General features: G+C 36.8%; 1 protein-coding gene across 2 annotated transcripts in view; it reads left to right on the forward strand.

The window, feature by feature from the left end:
• Positions 1 to 427: 427 nt before the first annotated feature.
• The window catches only part of DSC1 (desmocollin 1), a 29,411-nt gene continuing 12,478 nt past the window's right edge, over positions 428 to 17,360 (forward strand). For both annotated transcript variants that reach the window (XM_040984687.1, XM_040984688.1), the window contains exons 1-7: positions 428 to 490; positions 3,194 to 3,278; positions 5,414 to 5,616; positions 6,794 to 6,913; positions 7,713 to 7,868; positions 14,448 to 14,592; positions 16,577 to 16,743. In XM_040984687.1, coding sequence (XP_040840621.1) covers positions 428 to 490; positions 3,194 to 3,278; positions 5,414 to 5,616; positions 6,794 to 6,913; positions 7,713 to 7,868; positions 14,448 to 14,592; positions 16,577 to 16,743 — 939 coding nt within the window. The remainder of the gene's footprint in view (positions 491 to 3,193; positions 3,279 to 5,413; positions 5,617 to 6,793; positions 6,914 to 7,712; positions 7,869 to 14,447; positions 14,593 to 16,576; positions 16,744 to 17,360) is intronic.

The raw sequence follows: 17,360 nt of genomic DNA on the forward strand, positions 1-17,360 counted from the left end.
ACTGGGAAGGACTTCCTTGCATCAACCCGAGGGGGAAGGAGGAGGGCTGAAGGGGGAGGGTGTTCCCTCCCGCTTGGGCCTATGTGTTAAGTGGCAGGAGAAATTTTGAAAGCTGCTGTGAGGAGGAGCTAGGGTTTAGGCTTGGGTTGTTCTTAGCCTCACTCTCCCCACTTGAAGGCAAACCTCTGTTCATCCTGAAGGAATAGAATTGGAAGAGGAAGGCTGATCAGACTCTAGGAGCAAAACAATCCTGCTGCCACTGCTTGTCCTTTGTCACTGGCTCCTGATTGTCTTCCAAAGCAAGCTCATCTGGGCCAGGGTGGCAGCAGAACATCCCATCCACAGGCTGTCATCTACTTAGCTGCCCTGTGCATCCCAGACGCCCCTCGTCGCTGCTCACCAGCCCTGGCCTTTGGGAGTGCATCCGATGGCTCTGGCCTGTGCCGCCCCAGGGAACACCTTCTGTAAGCAGCTACTTTTTGCTCTGCTGGTGAGTAACCACTAAAGGATTAGGGAACTGGAAGCATGCTGCTGCCTGCTCCCTCTTTCCAGATGGGTCTTGTGAGAGACAAGAAGAGTGGGTGGGAAGCCAGGGAAAACATAAACAGAGCTGAGAAAAATTCAGAAAGAATTGTGGGATGTCTGCTCCAGGAAGGGAAGTGTTCAGCATCACTCCCAGGATGTTCAAGTTTTCCAGCTGAATGTCCTGTTTGGTGTCACTGGAGTGCTTTTTCTAAGGAGTAGCGGTGTGAATTCATTCCACTGGCATTTAGCCCAGAAGATGTTGAGGGTCTCTTCACTAGCTCAGTAAGTTCATATAATTCAACATGCTGAGTTCCATGGAGCCACAAGAGAAGGAAAAGGGTTTTGGATGGGAATATGAATTATTCAGGATTTTTTTTTCATTTTTTTTCTCCAAGAAGAGCCAAGTGAAGGGCAGCACTTTGAGTTGCAGCCAAAAGTTTAACTTAAGAACAATAAAAGAGAAATCTGGAACAGTCTTTGGAAAGACTTTAACTTCCTTTGAGATTTTAACAGCTTTGCAACTGTTATAGCTTTTTTTTTTTTTTCTCCATGGGGATAGTGGATGGGGCGTTGCTTCATTCACATCTCCATTTGGCACTTCAAAGCTATGAATTTCTTTCCTTGTGTTCATTTTAGCAGAATGTTTCAACTTCAAAATATGTATTTAGAACTGGAAGTCCTGCCTGCATAGGGATGAACATTTTCTCCACATATATAATGCATGATGCACCATTGCAGGTGCACTTCTCAACCTAAAACGGCTTGAGGAGGACAGACCTCTGGGCCATCTCCGAGTGACATGAGACAGTATGGTGAACATTTCCCGAGGGATTTTACCCAGATTTCTCACGGTCCTGGTTCCCTGTGGTGCCCCAAGTCCTTCGACTCATCTCCGGCCCATTTGTCCTTAACGCTTTCACTGACTAAAATGATGTCTGACTACTGATTTTTCCAGACGATTGGAATAGGAGCTAATGACTGGAAACCTCCACTTCAGGGGGAGGAACTGGGCTGGGGAGGAACGATGAGGGGGAGAGTGGGAAGTGGATAGATATATCCTAAGAGAATGTCATGCATGTGCATGTACATGTATGTGTGCTTGTCTATAGCTACCATCATATATACTTAAATATAGGTATATGGCAGATTTATGTATGTATATAATTATATATGTCTAATTACAAAATGCTACTTTATGTTTAGAGTGTTACTAATAGCATGCTTTATGCTCAAAAGTTCTTTAGATATAATTTAGTACATTTCTTAACGTTAGGAATGAACATACAATAGTCATAACAATAAAAATATGTCATTTTAAAAAGTGGTTATTTAAACCAAATGCAAATGTGACTTTTAGTATTTCGTGATGAAAATTTATAGAATTATATAAGCTATGTAAGTAGACTGCTACTAGATTTCCAGTAGACTTGAAGTGAGTTGGAAGTAAAGAGTAAATTAAACAAAAATTTTTTTATTGGAAAATCAAATACACAGAGAGAAGGAGAGACAGAGAGGAAGATCTTCTGTCCAATGATTCACTCCCCAAGCACCTGCAACAGCTGGAGCTGAGCCAATCCGAAGCCAGGAGCCTGGAGCCTCTTCTGGGTCTCCCATGTGGGTGCAGGATCCCAAGGCTTTGGATTGTCCTCGACTGCTTCCTCAGGTCACAAGCAGGGAGCTGGATGGGAAGCAGGGCTGCCAGGATTAAAACCAGTGTCCATTTGGGATCCTGATACATGCAAGGTGAAGACTTTTGCCACTAAGTTACCGTGCTGGGCCCAAGAGCAAATTTTTGATATGAGTTTTAATCTCTTCTCTTTCCTCAGTGCAAACAATATATCTATACCTCTGGGATATAACATCAGAGAAAAGCTTGTCATAAAATTGGCCTACATGTTTCTTGGAAATCTAGCATTTTTCTTTTTATATTTTAGAACCAAAACATAGTCATTTTGATAAAGCAAAAAGAAAGTAAACAGAAAATAGAAGTAAATATTTCTTGAAATTATAGATATCTACAAATTGACAAATTATATTTGTTTTTAATAATATCTGTTTTCTTTGGACTGTTGCCTTTTAAAGTTGTGCTTTGAGTACAATTAAAATTCATAACCATTTGAATGGTAACCATTCTACTTTAAATTCATTTTTAGTTTAGTTGTGTAATTTGCAGTTATATTTAGAATGTTTATGCCAAATCAGTCTGTAATGTGATTTGAGAATTTAATCTTTATGAATGCTATTCTTCATGAGGTTAAAATAGCATGCCATATGATCTATACCTTGTCAACTATACCTTCAGATAGTAAAAAAATGGATTGAGAATTTGTACAAATATGGGATATTGGGATTACAGGGTTAACTCTTTTCTTTATGTCAAAATAATCTGAATGACATTCATGAATGATCAAGATGCAACAGCCTCTATAAAATGTCAATAAGTAAAGGGTAGCATGTTCTCTTGTAATTATAACTATAATTTAAATTCCAAGAATTTCTGTCCACTTTTTTTTACTGATTCTAAATTACTCTAGTGTCCCTTTGAAATGAATATTTAAGAAATTAAAATATTTATTTCCAAAGTTGATAGTCTTTTGTTAGTGAAAGTGTAGCTTGAAAATATGCGTACAAAAACAATTTCTGAGTTTTCTGTCCCTTTTCTTTTTAGGTTCTGCTATTATTTTGCGATGCTTGTCAGAAAATTTCTCTTCAGGTTCCTCCTCATCTTCAGGCTGAAACACTGATTGGCAAAGGTGAGACATGGTGTTAAGCAGGCAGTGGCTGTATCACGCTATATTATCTCTTCAAGCAGTTCTTGTAAATTTTGGGGTGAAAGCCACGTATTGGTTATATGGCATTTCTATTGGGCATATTAAAAGATAAACTACTTGATTCTTTGGTACTAGTCAATAAATGCATTACCAACATTAGCATATACTATTCTTGTCAAGTAAGATTAACACACACACAAGATGACTGAATTATTTCAGTTTAGATCAAATTCAGGATTCTTCAATAGATTATACATGAAACTCATGTGCCAAAATTTAAATATCAGCATCAAATTATTCAATGAGGTTAATCACAATGCACGTGTTCTCACCGAGATTTTATATGATCTATTTCACAGCACAGATTATACTAGACAGATACAATTTTGCTGCATCTTACAACAAATATCACCCCTGAGGGCAGGCCAGGTTTGTATTCTAAGTCCAAGGGTGACATTCCTTCCATCAGAATTTTCACTAACCTTGAGTTTTCATTTGAAAAACAAATCTCCAATCTGGACATCTGAGGTACTATCCTTTCCAAGATGGGGATAGTTTTGTCTAATACTTTGAGGTTTTAAATGTTTGAAAACTATTTAAATGATGATTTGTACTACTAAGAAGCATAGCAAATATGCTACAGAGGTTAAGTATGAATCTGTGTAGAAAACATTTTATAATAACCAAATACCAAGCTTTAGCTTTACCAAACCTCAAAAAGTCTAGAAATATTGTTTTATTTTTAAAAGTATATTTTTTTGTTTTTAAATTTTTTTTTAATTTTGAATTTTCTGATACAATTCCTTAGGTCTGGAATTTCTTCACCCCCTCTTGAATTCCTACCTCCCGACTGATTTTGCCCATATTATTACGATAGTATAGTCCTTCGTAAGCAATCATAAGTCCATCAGTATGTTATTTAAGTGTGCCCGATATTGCTGGTACAGTGTCAGACAGCCTAGCATCCCATTGTCTAGATAAAAGTCATTAAAAAAAGAAATAGAAGAAGACATTGAAAATGGAAAAAAGTGTATTATTTATAAATGTGTTTGAGAGCCAAGAATCGGAGAAAAAGAGTGTCCATACTCTAGCTTACTTTCCAAATGCCTTCAACTTCAAAACCACACAGAGAATGCAATGTAATGCTGTCACACGGGGGTAGGGGGGAGCTGTTGCTTGAGCTGTCATTGCGGATCCTGCAGGTCTGCTTTAGCAGGAACCTGGAGGAAGAAACCAGAGCCCAATACTGAGGCAGGAATTCCAATGTGGGAAAAAGATGCCTTAACTTATTTGTGTCTTAATCACTAGGGTGAATTCCTTCTCCAATAAGATTATTTTCTGTGTTATGGAGAACTCCTACAACTTTCAACATGGACTAGGCCACTTGCTTGTAGCCAGGTGGTTTTAGTCGTTGAAGATGCATTGCAACCAAGTTCAAAATCCACTGATTTGTCATACAGTTATAAAACATGTGTCATAAACATCAAAACTACCTCTGCATGTTCGCACATGTGTGCACACACAAGCACATCCATACACACTTACGCCTTAATTCACAATGGATTGTATTTGATAAATCTATTCTAAATTGAAAATGGATTTTTGTACACTTGACCTAGCAAAGGTCATGGCTTAACCACATGGAAGAATACAGAGTTGGCAGTTTCCCTTCATGATTGTGCAATTCATAACTGCTTAGTATCCTAAGAAGGCATCCTACCACATACTGGTAGCTCAGAAAAACATCCAAATTCATAATTTCAAGTAAGTTTCCACCTCCATGAGCAAGACTTTTGCACAATCATAAGTCAAACAATTGTCAAGTTAAAGACCATACACACAAGCAAATTCAGAAAAAAAATATGGTGAAAGCAGCATAAATTCAGTTATATTAGGGAAAGACTTTCTCAGGTGAATCGATAATGAAGAGCTAGAAAATATGACTCTCTTGACTGAGCTGTTTAATTTTCGTGGCTCCTAAGTTTTAGAATAGCAGGTGCTCGAGTGTAATCACCCTTCATCGGCAGCTCATGCACCGACTTGCAGTTACCATTCCTGCACAACTTGTTTTATTCCTGTGTTATCTGACAAATTGCTGTGAAATTTCTTCCCCGCAGTGAATCTGGAGGAGTGCCTCAAGTCGGCCAGCCTAATCCTGTCTAGTGACCCTGCCTTTCGAATTCTAGAAGATGGCTCCATTTACGCAACGCATGACCTCATTTTGTCTTCTGAAAGGAAGAGCTTTTCCATTTTTCTCTCAGACTCTGAGAGTCGGGAACAAAAAGAGATGGAGATTGAACTGTCAGCCAGAGGGGAAGAGGTATAATACGAAGCTCTTCAGTAACCCAAGATTTTAATCCACATATGAGGATTTTTCACTTTGTACTCATCCTTTCAGATTAAAATCATTGGTCTTAATTGACTGTTTGTTCTTTCCCACTTATAATTAATGTGCATGCCGACTAGATTCTTAAGAAATAGTACTGCTATTTACAAAAATGTATGAAGATGAAGGACTCCATAGCCAGGAAGCCTAGGCAGAAAATTCTAGGTTTCAGAGTGTGTTGAGGTGTGGCCGCCAGGATAACCTACTTGAACAACAAGGCCAAGGCAGGGCGGGTCTCTGGCTCAGAGAAAAGTGAATCAGCAGGAGCTGTGACAGTCGCTCCCACAGTGGACTTGAGTCACCAGAAGAGGAGATGAGATTGTCTAAAGTTTACTCTCACTTTTATAAAAAAAAAAAAAGTTTCTCACTTCAGAGAGTGGAGGCAGGGCCAGTTCACAGATCTTGTTTTTAACTCTTGGCTCTTTGTTTTGAAGTGACTAGTGGTGAATGGTCCTGGAAGTGGGAAGGCAGAGGCCTGTCGCAATTGACATCTCTTTAGGCAAAATCAGTACAATGATTATGATCTCATGAAATCAATGTAATAAAATGTGATTCAACTTAAACAGGGTTTCACAATGAAATTCTTTCCATTTACAGAAAGTCTCCTGAATTTAAAACATTCTTTAGGTTGAACAGAAATGTGATTTTGCATTTTAGTTGCAAACAACTGAAATGTACCTAAGTAAACATACTAACAAATTATGCCCTATGTTTTTATGTGGCTATATCAATACTTGCACTGTAGCAAGGATTTAAATGGATTTTTATTATGCCACATCTAGTAGAATAAAATCAATTTTAAAATATTTATTGATGAATTATCTATTTTAGGGAGGTACATAACATCTCTAGATGTCATCTTTCTCAAGATATGGTAAATTCTTACTGTTTCAGTGGTCGAGACAGAGCAGAAAATAGTCAGTCCGGAGTCTGATTTGTGTGTATGTGTGCGTAATAAAAATATAGAAATGCTTCAGAGAATATTCATAGCATTGTTATGCATAACTCCTTACTTAATTTATCTTCCTTGGTGTATATGTGAGAATCCCATTCCAAGAATGGTAAGCAATTCTGTATTTTTATGTTTTATTTTGTTTCTCATCAAACGCAGACCGTCAGGAAAAGACATACTAAAAGCACAGTCCTGAAGCGCACGAAGAGAAGATGGGCTCCTATTCCTTGTTCTCTGATGGAGAACTCACTCGGTCCCTTTCCACAGCATGTGCAGCAGGTGCATTTCCCGTACTTGATCTTCGTAGATGTCAATTTTTTGTTAACTTTTCTTTTAATTGCATGTTATATTGAATCAGGTGGAAATGAGGAAATCAAGTTTCCAGCATTACAACTACATAGAACTGACCCAATGCAGTTTTATTTTTTCAAAATTGTTTTTATACATTTTGAAAAAGTGTTGCAGTTTGAGTCCCTGAAATCCAGTAGTACACATTCAAATCTACCCAAATACTATATCACTGGGCTTTTTATCCCTCGTGAAATATGACTACAAATTTCATATAGTTACCTTTCACTTAAATTAGTATTTATCCTCCATTAATGTCTACTTTTGGGGTTTCCAAGTAAAGTTGTGTATCTGTTACATAGATGGATTACAAGCATGAGGAGCTTTTAAAGTTTTGCCATTTCAAAAAATTAACTGTGGAAGAAGCATTGCATTAGTGTTACTATACATTTTTCGAATCATGTAATTATCACTTTCAAATAATTTGAAATCATTGGAGTTGTTACTACACATAGGTTAGGATTAAAAATGTTGCTAGAAAGAGCAAAGGCATTTTACTTCACAAATTTTGTAAATATGCAGATGACAAAGAATTTAGGAACAAGCAAGTGACATAACCTATGTCTGCACAAAGAAGAAGACATGACAATCCAGAAAGCATAAACAGAGATAAGAAGAGATGAGTAGGAAAGAGAGTTAAAGCTAGACATGAAACAGTACACAAAGTTGGACTGAAGACATTTGTCACCATGTATTTGTTCTATGCCTAACTAGTCACTTACTGTTTTAGGTCCAATCCGATGCTGCACAGAATTACACTGTCTTTTATTCCATAAGTGGGCAAGGAGTGGACAAAGAACCCTTAAATTTGTTCTACATAGAGAAAGAAACTGGAGACATCTATTGCACAAGAAGCATTGACCGTGAGCAATATGATAAATTTGAGGTAGGATTACTGAAATATATATTCACAATTGTATCTTTGTTACTGGTGTATTCATATTTCCATTACTATTTACTTATATAAGCATCAAATACTTAAACTGATATTTTAAATATTATTAAGATGACATTGATGAAGAGGGAAAAAAGGAGATATAGTAAGATCAATAAAGCAAAGGAAAAAAAAAACCCACAAAAATTGCAATGATATAGGTAGGCATTTAGTGTAGTGTTGTTTTGAACAACCCTGGTTGGAATTACTACATTACTTTTTAGAGGATCTGGGACAGGCCCTAGTTTCACTCCCAGCCTCAACTTCTGGCTAGTGCAGCCCGGGGAAGCAGTGTGTGAGGATGCAAGGGTCTGGCTTCCTGTGGCTCAGGGAGGAAATCCAGGCTGAGTGCCTAGAACCTGACTTCAGCTTGATTCGCCCTCAGCTGGTGTGAGTAAAGGGTTGTAGTGTTCTGTATCTTTTTCGTTCTGCATCTTTCTACATGTCAAACAAATAAAAACTTACAAAAAAGAAAACGTAACGATGAAATTTTGGACAGATTTTAACCTGCAGAATTGTGCGTGGAGTAGCACAGAGTTTTATTGAGTTCAAAGTTCTTTATAATAAATATTCTCAATTGTGACTATGCATTATAAACCATGTGGTATTGTTCTCGGATGACTCCATTATCCGGGTTGTTTCAGTGTTGGATGTATTGTTTTAGTTCTTTGCATAATATTGTACTGGTTACTTCTCCTTTCTCTCTGTTATTTGCCAACAAGAGCCTCGGGTTCTGTTTTACTTCCTTAGTAATTCAGGATAAATTTACCAACTCATTTTATTTTATATTATCCTATAAACAACAATTTCTGAATCTTCTGCAAAATAAATCTTTGTTTTAAATGTCACACTTCTCTTTAAAATGCAGGTGTCTAATGTACAGAGAAATTCATAGAGTCCTGGGAATGGTGGTGATTAATAGTGATTAGACAATATTTTCTTGTAGTAAAAAATTAGAGACTTCTGGAAGATGGATAGGAGCAAAAGTAAGCATTCTAGGAAAAGATATCAACAACAGAAAGCTCTGCATGCTCAGAGGAAATCGGTATCTATAAACCTTGGTTGGAGTGTAGTTTGAGGCTACTTAGAAATGTTTTATTCAAGCAAAGAGCCATAGGAGCCATTTTAATCTATTGATATGCAAAGTAAATACTCAGGAGAGGCTGCACAAGTTCTCCACTGTTTGCTCAGTCCTGTTACAAGATGACAAGATGTCATTCTGTGCTAGGCAGTGTACATTTTGTTTTCAATAATTTTTTAAATGATTTATTTATTTTTATTGCAAAGTCAGTTATACAGAGAGAAGGAGAGACAGAGAGGAAGATCTTTCATCTGTTTATTCACTCCCCAAGTAGCAGCAATGGCCAGAGCTGAGCTGATTTGAAGCCAGGAGGGTCCCAAGGTTTTGGGCTGTCATCGACTGCTTTCCCAGGCCACAGCAAGGAGCTGGATGGGAAGCAGGGCCACCGGGATTAGAACTGGCGCCCATATGGTATCCCAGCACATGCAAGGCAAGGACTTTAGTTGCTAGGCTACCACGCTGGGCCCTATTTTCAATACTTTGACAAGATTTTGTTTGTCAGCCTTCTGTACATCTTTGCTTCTTATTATGATCTTGAGGGCAAGAAGGAGAGAATAGTGTAAAAATTTTAGAAGATATTTTGCTGTTAAAAGAAAAAAAATCAATGAAATAATTTGACATTTTTGCTGAGTTGGCCTTTTGAATAATTTTCCTGTGTGTTTGTAGTTCTCAATAATATAGGTGATAGGCATTAGGAAAGACTGCTTGTGGATAAGGGAATTTCTGTAAGTGAAGTATAGTTTCAAGGTATTAACTTGACACATTCTAAACTAATTTGTAGCAGAACAGAACAAGGATTATCAGTCAAAAGAGAAGTTAAAATTGAAATATGCCTTTTATGACATTTTAGTAACAGTTTCCTAAGTGGGTCAAGTTTCATCTAGTTTTTTTAATGGCTTATTTTTATCTGAAATTAATGCACATTAATTATCTGTTACTTTTCCTTATAGTCATAGACACCTCACGACCTCTTAGCATGTATTTTTTTTTCTATTTGTAGGCTGCTAATAGCTGCCCTTCAGACCCCAGAGCTGTTGTTCTCATTAAAAACTATGATTTTGGTGATCGTACATTGTTGCTGATATTTTTAGAGATATACTAATGGCAGATGAAACAATACACATATTCTAAAATGTGGTTCTCAAATGTTGTTCATGCAATTTTACAATTTGCTTTTATGTAACCTCTACAAGCATTACATATTAATAATAGATTCTGTTACTTGAAATAAGTTAATTTGATAGATTATGAAAAATCTTAGTCTTGGATTTAATTCAACAAGTACCATTCTTATATCATCCTCCTTTTGCCTCCTGTTGTGTTGCTTAATCTTCGCTTCTGCAGATTTTTCTGTGTGAGCCACATACTATTATAGTCTGAAGCATTTATCTTAAACTGATAAATTCTCCTCTATCTTTCAGGGAGTCCTACAAGGCTCTTAAGTTTGTCAAAGAACAATTTTTAAGAAATCTTTGATCAACAATACTAAGTTTTTCTTTGAACAAAAGCAATCAGAATATCTGCGTATTTTGAGTGTTGCGGATCTGTATCTTTGAGATTCCATTTCTGTCTGGTTCCTTCCCATTTATTCAACTAGAACCTCACTGTCTTGCAACATTATTTTCTTTTCCAGGAACACAAACCTTTCTATTCTGTTCTGTCCGAACTGCTAAGCCATGCTGCATGCCCACTCAGTTTGGTATTACTGCACTCCCTGTTTGTCAGCTCAGTCTCTACTGTATGCCTCTCACTGCAAGGTCAAACTCAATTCTCAACACCCACTAGCAGCTGTTTCAATGTTCTTGAAGATGACAATAATTCAAACAAAACACAATGTGAAAGAACTAAAAGCTTTGAGTTTCTTTCTTTTTTTTTTTTAAGCTACAGAGGAATGCCAAGGGATAAAGATCTCTCTCTCTCTCTCTCTTTCTCTCTCTCTCTCTCTCTCACACACACACACACACACCATTTAAATAGCGCTTATGTATCTAAGCATATTCTTTATTAACCTCATTATACACACATTCTTAGTGCTTTTAATATAGAACAATTAGAGCTGGTATGCAAACCATTGCTTTCAAACAGCTTTTGAAAGTGTTGCTTTAATGACTAAGTCAGAGACTACTTATTATTAATTACTCTAATTTTATGATTGTATGTGGATTCTGCTAGTGTTATGCTATGCTTTACTATCTAGCCACATATTCCTGGTTTAAATTTTCTAGTTTATAGTAATGATGCAATTATGACGTAGTTTGGAGATACTTAGCTCATTGTTAGCATAAGAAGAAAAAACAGGATAGTTTCTGTAATGTACCCAAATTAGTTCAGTGTGAAATGATATTGACTTGCTTTCAAATACCAAGAAATATTATTTCAAATTACCAAGTGATAATATGGTTGGATGAGGATGCTCTTCATGTCTGCTGAAGAGCAAAACTAACAAAAATCACCATAACTTAAACAAGGCAGGGTAGATTTAGGTGAGGTAAAGAGGTATTTTTATGCTACTGTGATGATGTGAAGCAATTCATTTTAAGAGGTGCAATATAGACCTTATGGCAGCTTTTATGGAGTGCAAACTTAAGGGGTGCATTGTCTTTAAAACAGGAAAATGTGGATGAAGCTGGATGCTGCAAGTGTATATTTATGAAATATGTATCTAATGTGTCACTCCACTAGGTGTTTCAGGGGTGCAAACTTTTTCCCTGAGGACAATTATAATCTTTTTAAAAAGATTTATTTATTTTTACTGGAAAGGCAGATTTACAGAGAGAAGGAGAGCCAGATCTTTCATCTGCTGAATCACTCCCAAAGTGGCTACAATGACCAGAGCTGAGCTGATCTGAGACCAAGAACCAGGAGCCTCCTGTTGGTCTCCCACGTGGTTACAGAGTGACATGTTTTCCCAGGCCACTGGCAGGGAGATGAATAGAAAGTGGAGCAACCAGGATAGGAACCAGCACCCACATGGGATCCTGGCACTTGAATGTGAGGATTAGCCAATTGAGCCATCACACCAAGCCCAACAATCATACTAGAGTAAGCTTACACATTTTTATATCCCAAAATTTCAAAATTGGCAGGATTTTAGGAAAGAAAAATTTACAATAGCTTTATTACTGTAAAGGAAAGGATCATTTGGAAGGTTGAATAATGGGATATCTGGATATATTGGATTTGGTGGTGATGTTGATCATGGTAGAGCTGGTGGTGGTGTGGCTCATGAAGCAGGTGGTGCTTGAGGAGCTGACCCCGTGATGTTACACTCCTGTGTTCTGTACGATGGAGAGACCATCCTGAAGGAGACAGCAATGTAAGCTTTACTGTTGAAAATCCCGTCATGTAGTGGTCTCCGGGAGTAGGGACAGGGAGGCCATGGGGGATTGTTCCAGGGCTTTCTATCCCTGGGATCTGTGAGCAAATTCCTTCCCTTTCAGCAAAACAGTGGACATGAAATGTATTGTAACACAGTAGTGACAGTTCTGAGATTACTTTAGCAGCTGATAAATAGGTTACTCAGGCATCTGGTTAAGGAATGCCATGTTTAAAATCATGTTTCATGAAAATAAAAGCTGACTTGAGTGCTACAAGATTTACAGAAGTTATGACCAGTTTGGGTGATTGCAGACAAGCAGGAAAGACAGCATGCGGACTCCTTTGGAGACACATTAAAGTGATGAAAATGGGAATAGAAAAGAAAAGCAAATGACAGAGATATGCAAATGCTGGAAACTGCAGACTGTTGCAACAGCAGATTACAGCTGGTGAGAGAGAAAAAAGAATTTGATGGGTGACATCCTTTTATCCAAGTTTGTTTTAGAAATTATTACTGCAAGGAAAGTAGAAAGAGAAATTGTTGTGAAGAACTGAATAATACAAAGATCATTTTGGGTGGGTTTAATTGATCCTGTCTGTGAAGAACGTCTGTTGATTCAACAACTAATTAATATGCATGTTCAACGTAGAAACTACATAAGAAAAGGCAGAAATTAACTTTGGAGTTGAAAGGAAAAAATAAAAAACAAAACAAAACCATGAAATCCTGGCCCTTGAATCCAAGATACATCATTCTGGGCCCGGTGTGATAGTGTAGCAGTTAAGGTCCTCGTCTAGCATGCACCAGGATCCCATATGGGTGCCGGTTCTAGTCCCGGGTGCCCAGCTTCCCATCCAGCTCCCTGCTTGTGGTCTGGGAAAGCAGTCGAGGATGGCTCAAAGCCTTGAGACCCTGCAACCACGTGGGAGACCTGGAAGAGGCTCCTGGCTTCGGATTGGCTCAGCTCCAGCCTGCGGCTGCCTGGGGAGTGAATCATCTGATGGAAGATCTTCCTCTTTGTCTCTCCTCTCTGTATATCTGCCTTTCCAATAAAAATAGGTAAATCTTTAAAAGAAAAGATACAATATTCTGAGATGGAGTATATATACAGATATATAAATATATGTATAAACATATATATTCCTAATATATATGTTAGAAAATGAGAAAATTTAGGTAAACTGAGGAAAGAACTGAAGCTTGAGCTACCTAAAGAACAAATAAGATTTTAGGTAATATGTCCTTGAAATTCAAGCACTGGAAAAGATCTGCATGATTATGTTTACACTATTAATAAGGAATTCAATTAAAGCAAAAGTCCAGTTTCCTTATACAGTTGCTATCAAGCTAGATAATGATTGAAATCTTAGATTAAAATAAAACTAATAGCCATTGGTCATTTTGTAAGGACGATTCAAACAGACAACACCAACACAGAAGTTTTAACAGAAACTAGTATTATATAAACACAGTCCAGAAAATATAAATGTACATATAAATATACAAATAAATAGCATTGTTTAAATATAGTTTTTGAAAACAGATTCATATAACTCTTTTACTTGAAAGGCAAACTTAAAGAAAGAAGGAGAGAAAAAGAAAAAAGATTTTCCATCCTCTGGTTCAATTGTCAAATGGCCATAATGGCCAGAGCTGAGCTGATCTAAGCTAGGATCCAGGAGCTGCTTCTGGGTTTCCCACGTGGATTCAGGGTCCCAAGGACTTTGTCCATCCTCCACTGCTTTCCCAGGTCTTAAGCATGGAGCTGGATTATAAGTGGAGCAGTTGGGGTGTGAACCGGACACATGTGGATGCTGGTGTTATATGTGGAAGCTCAGCTTACCGTTCCACAGCTCTGGCTTTACCTGCTGTTCACACAACTGGGAAGGCAGTATGTGGTTACTCCAGAGAACACGTGGAACATAATACTGTAGCTGACAGGAGAGCAATAAGGGATAATGCTGAAGGGGAAATGGAGTGCCTGTGGGTCATGTCTTCGTTGCATTGTTTCATAGTTAAAGAATCGTTGTAGATGTTTTTTTTTAAATGTTATGTTTTCCTTCACCACTAGGCATACTTGTGCTTAAAATTTATTGTTGGAGAAGAAGCTAGTGATTTTTCTTCCTTTCAGATCTATGCCTATGCAATAACTCCGGATAACTACGTACTAGAACATCCTCTCCACTTGCTTTTCAAAGTAGAAGATGATAATGACAATGCTCCTTATTTTGAAAATGTAAAATCCATCTTTAACATTCCTGAAAACTGCAGATCTGGTAAGTTCACATTTACAGTGCTACAATCTGAAGATGCTTTGAAAATTCACTAGGTGTTATAATTCAAATGGTTCGATAGTTTCTATGCATTTCATTCTTATTTTGAGATTTCTGATTATAAACACATTATTTTTCCAATTATAAATAGAAATTATGTGGTATTCTTTAAGAATCTTTGATCTTTGAGTATTCTGAACTCTTAGGTCTATCCCCACAATAAAATTCCATACATTTTCCATATTGTCTCATGACTTTATAATTCTGGTAATATGTATTTGACTCAGTTCTCTATAAGATGGGATTAGTGCTTGGATTATATATGTATATGTACAAAATCTGTAATGGAGGAAGGGTTGCTCAGTTTCCTGTTAGAAGAAATTATTTGCCCAGAAGCCATTTATTTGACCTAGTGAGGGATTCATAGAGAATATGACAAGAAAGTGACAGCTAGGCCAAAATTTATCTTGGCTTCCAGCAAAATGAGAGGTTATTTTTAAATTACATTTATTTGCTGTTTTTATTGCTTATTGTTTATTGAAGGATATGTGAAAGATTAACTATAGGGAAAATAGAATTTTCCCATTTGATCCAAGAAAACAGTTTAAAGAAGAGTGATATTACGAAGCAATAGTAATGTCCATTTTATAGTGTCAAGAAGAATTTTTTTAACAGGCATTTGAAATTCAGAGTTTGATTTTTCTGAACTGTGTTTATACAACACTAGTTTTTGTTAAAACTTCTGCATTGGTGTTGTCTGTCTGAATCATCCTTACAAAATAACCAATGGCTATTAGTTTTATTTTAACCTAAGGTTTCAATCATTATCTATCTTGATAGCAACTGCATAAGGAAACTGGATTTTTGCTTTCATTGAATTCCTTATTAATAGTGTCAACATAATTATGCAGATCTTTCCTAGTGCTTGAGTTTCGAGGATATATTACCCAAAGTCTTATTTTTGGAAGATGATTTTACTTATCATCATTAACCTTTCAATGTCAGAATTTTCTGTGTTTATTTAAAATTTTTATTTAGCATGCAGTCAGTTGACATATCAAGTTGCTCATGAGATGATTAAGGCACAATGATCCTAATGTGCCACAGATGTTACAGTCTCTGATTTTCATCACGTCCTTATGGTCCCAGATACATTTGTAAAATAGTATGTGATCTAAACCTTTATAAAATTTTAATGTATTTTTCAAGGTCCCAGAAACATATTATGGTGTGGAAATGCTGACCTGATCTATAACATGTGTGCTGCATGTCCTGGCATCTAGTCCAGAAAAATTTTTGTTTCTTAAACAAGCTGATTTGGTTCTATGTGCAGCCAAAATTGTAAGCTAGGCTTTCCAAGGGGAATGACAAGTTAAGAATCTGCAAGAAATGCCGTTTGTTCTTATGGCCTCAATCTTCCTGTAGTGTGTGTGTGTGTATGTGCAATATTTACTCCTCGTAGTATGTGGATTGTTAACGCAACATTCCTCATACTCATATCTGAATACTAAGGCTTATCCTAAGAAAACTCAGCGTTTTGCAGGACATTTTGTTTTCTCTATGTTGACAATGACCTGGATATATTAATAATTGTTCATATCTATTGAAATATAAAATATGAAATCCTTGATATCATTTGAAAACATGAACTATTCTAATTGAGATGATCATGTGGGGGTGTAAAAGAGAGAAAGTACCCAGATAAAAAACAGTGTGAAAGTGGCTCGTGAACCGTGGTGTCAAGGCAAAAGAATTGCTATTACTAAGCGTAGGATGGGAACTGTTCTTACAGATGTAGACCACAATCACATTTTTCAGAGGAATCGCTTGAATCTAGGGAAGGCCTTTGAAATGTTTGGATATCATTTATACACTGCTTGACTTATCTGTAAAACTAACTCTTCAAAATCAATGCCTTGATTTCATTTGGTTATAGCCTAATTATATGTCATTTGAAATTTTGACATTACCATATTTCTCTAAACAGGAACTTCTGTGGGAAAAGTGACTGCTGTAGACCTTGATGAACCTGACACTTTGCATACTCGTCTGAAATACAAAATCCTACAACAAATCCCAGATAATCCAAAGCATTTTGCTATACATCCAGATACAGGTGTCATCACAACAACTACGCCTTTACTGGATAGAGAAGTAATGAACTGATTAATCAATCTCTCAGTTACTAAGTTATACTTAAACTGATCATGACAAGATGGCCACCACAGCTTCCTCTCTATGAAAACTTTCTTAGATTGTGGTTAGGGCTTCCCTGGAAATTTCCTTTGTTCCTACATGGGTATTAAACAAGGTATTAAATATCTGCAAACATTTAATATTAATTTAATACCTATATAGGTATTAAACAAGGTTCCATTTTAAGTTCATTGACTGTTACTTTGATACTCAATTGTTTGAAGTACATCTTATTTTTGCTTTACAAATAGTATTTTTATTTTGTTGGAATATAATAATATGCAATTTTTAGTTGATAAGCATTACCATTGGGCAGTTTTAAATTCACAGGAAATAAAAACACAAAGTACAAAGGAAGCCATCTAGTCCTTGCTGCACCACAGGGACGCCTCCCTCTAGTATCAATATTCCACCTTTGCTATAACTGATCAATCTACAAGGACATCTCAATCCCATAATTCACCTTGGACTTGTTTCCTGCTGCTGCAGAGTCCTTGGGTCTGGACAAATGTACATGATTGTAAATATAATTTAAAAATATTAAACCTGTGAATAATCATCATTTGAATAGAAGC

This window comes from Ochotona curzoniae, unplaced genomic scaffold (genome assembly GCF_017591425.1).
Source record: "Ochotona curzoniae isolate NIBS_2020 unplaced genomic scaffold, NIBS_Ocur_1.0 contig_43, whole genome shotgun sequence".
Lineage (NCBI taxonomy): Eukaryota > Metazoa > Chordata > Mammalia > Lagomorpha > Ochotonidae > Ochotona > Ochotona curzoniae.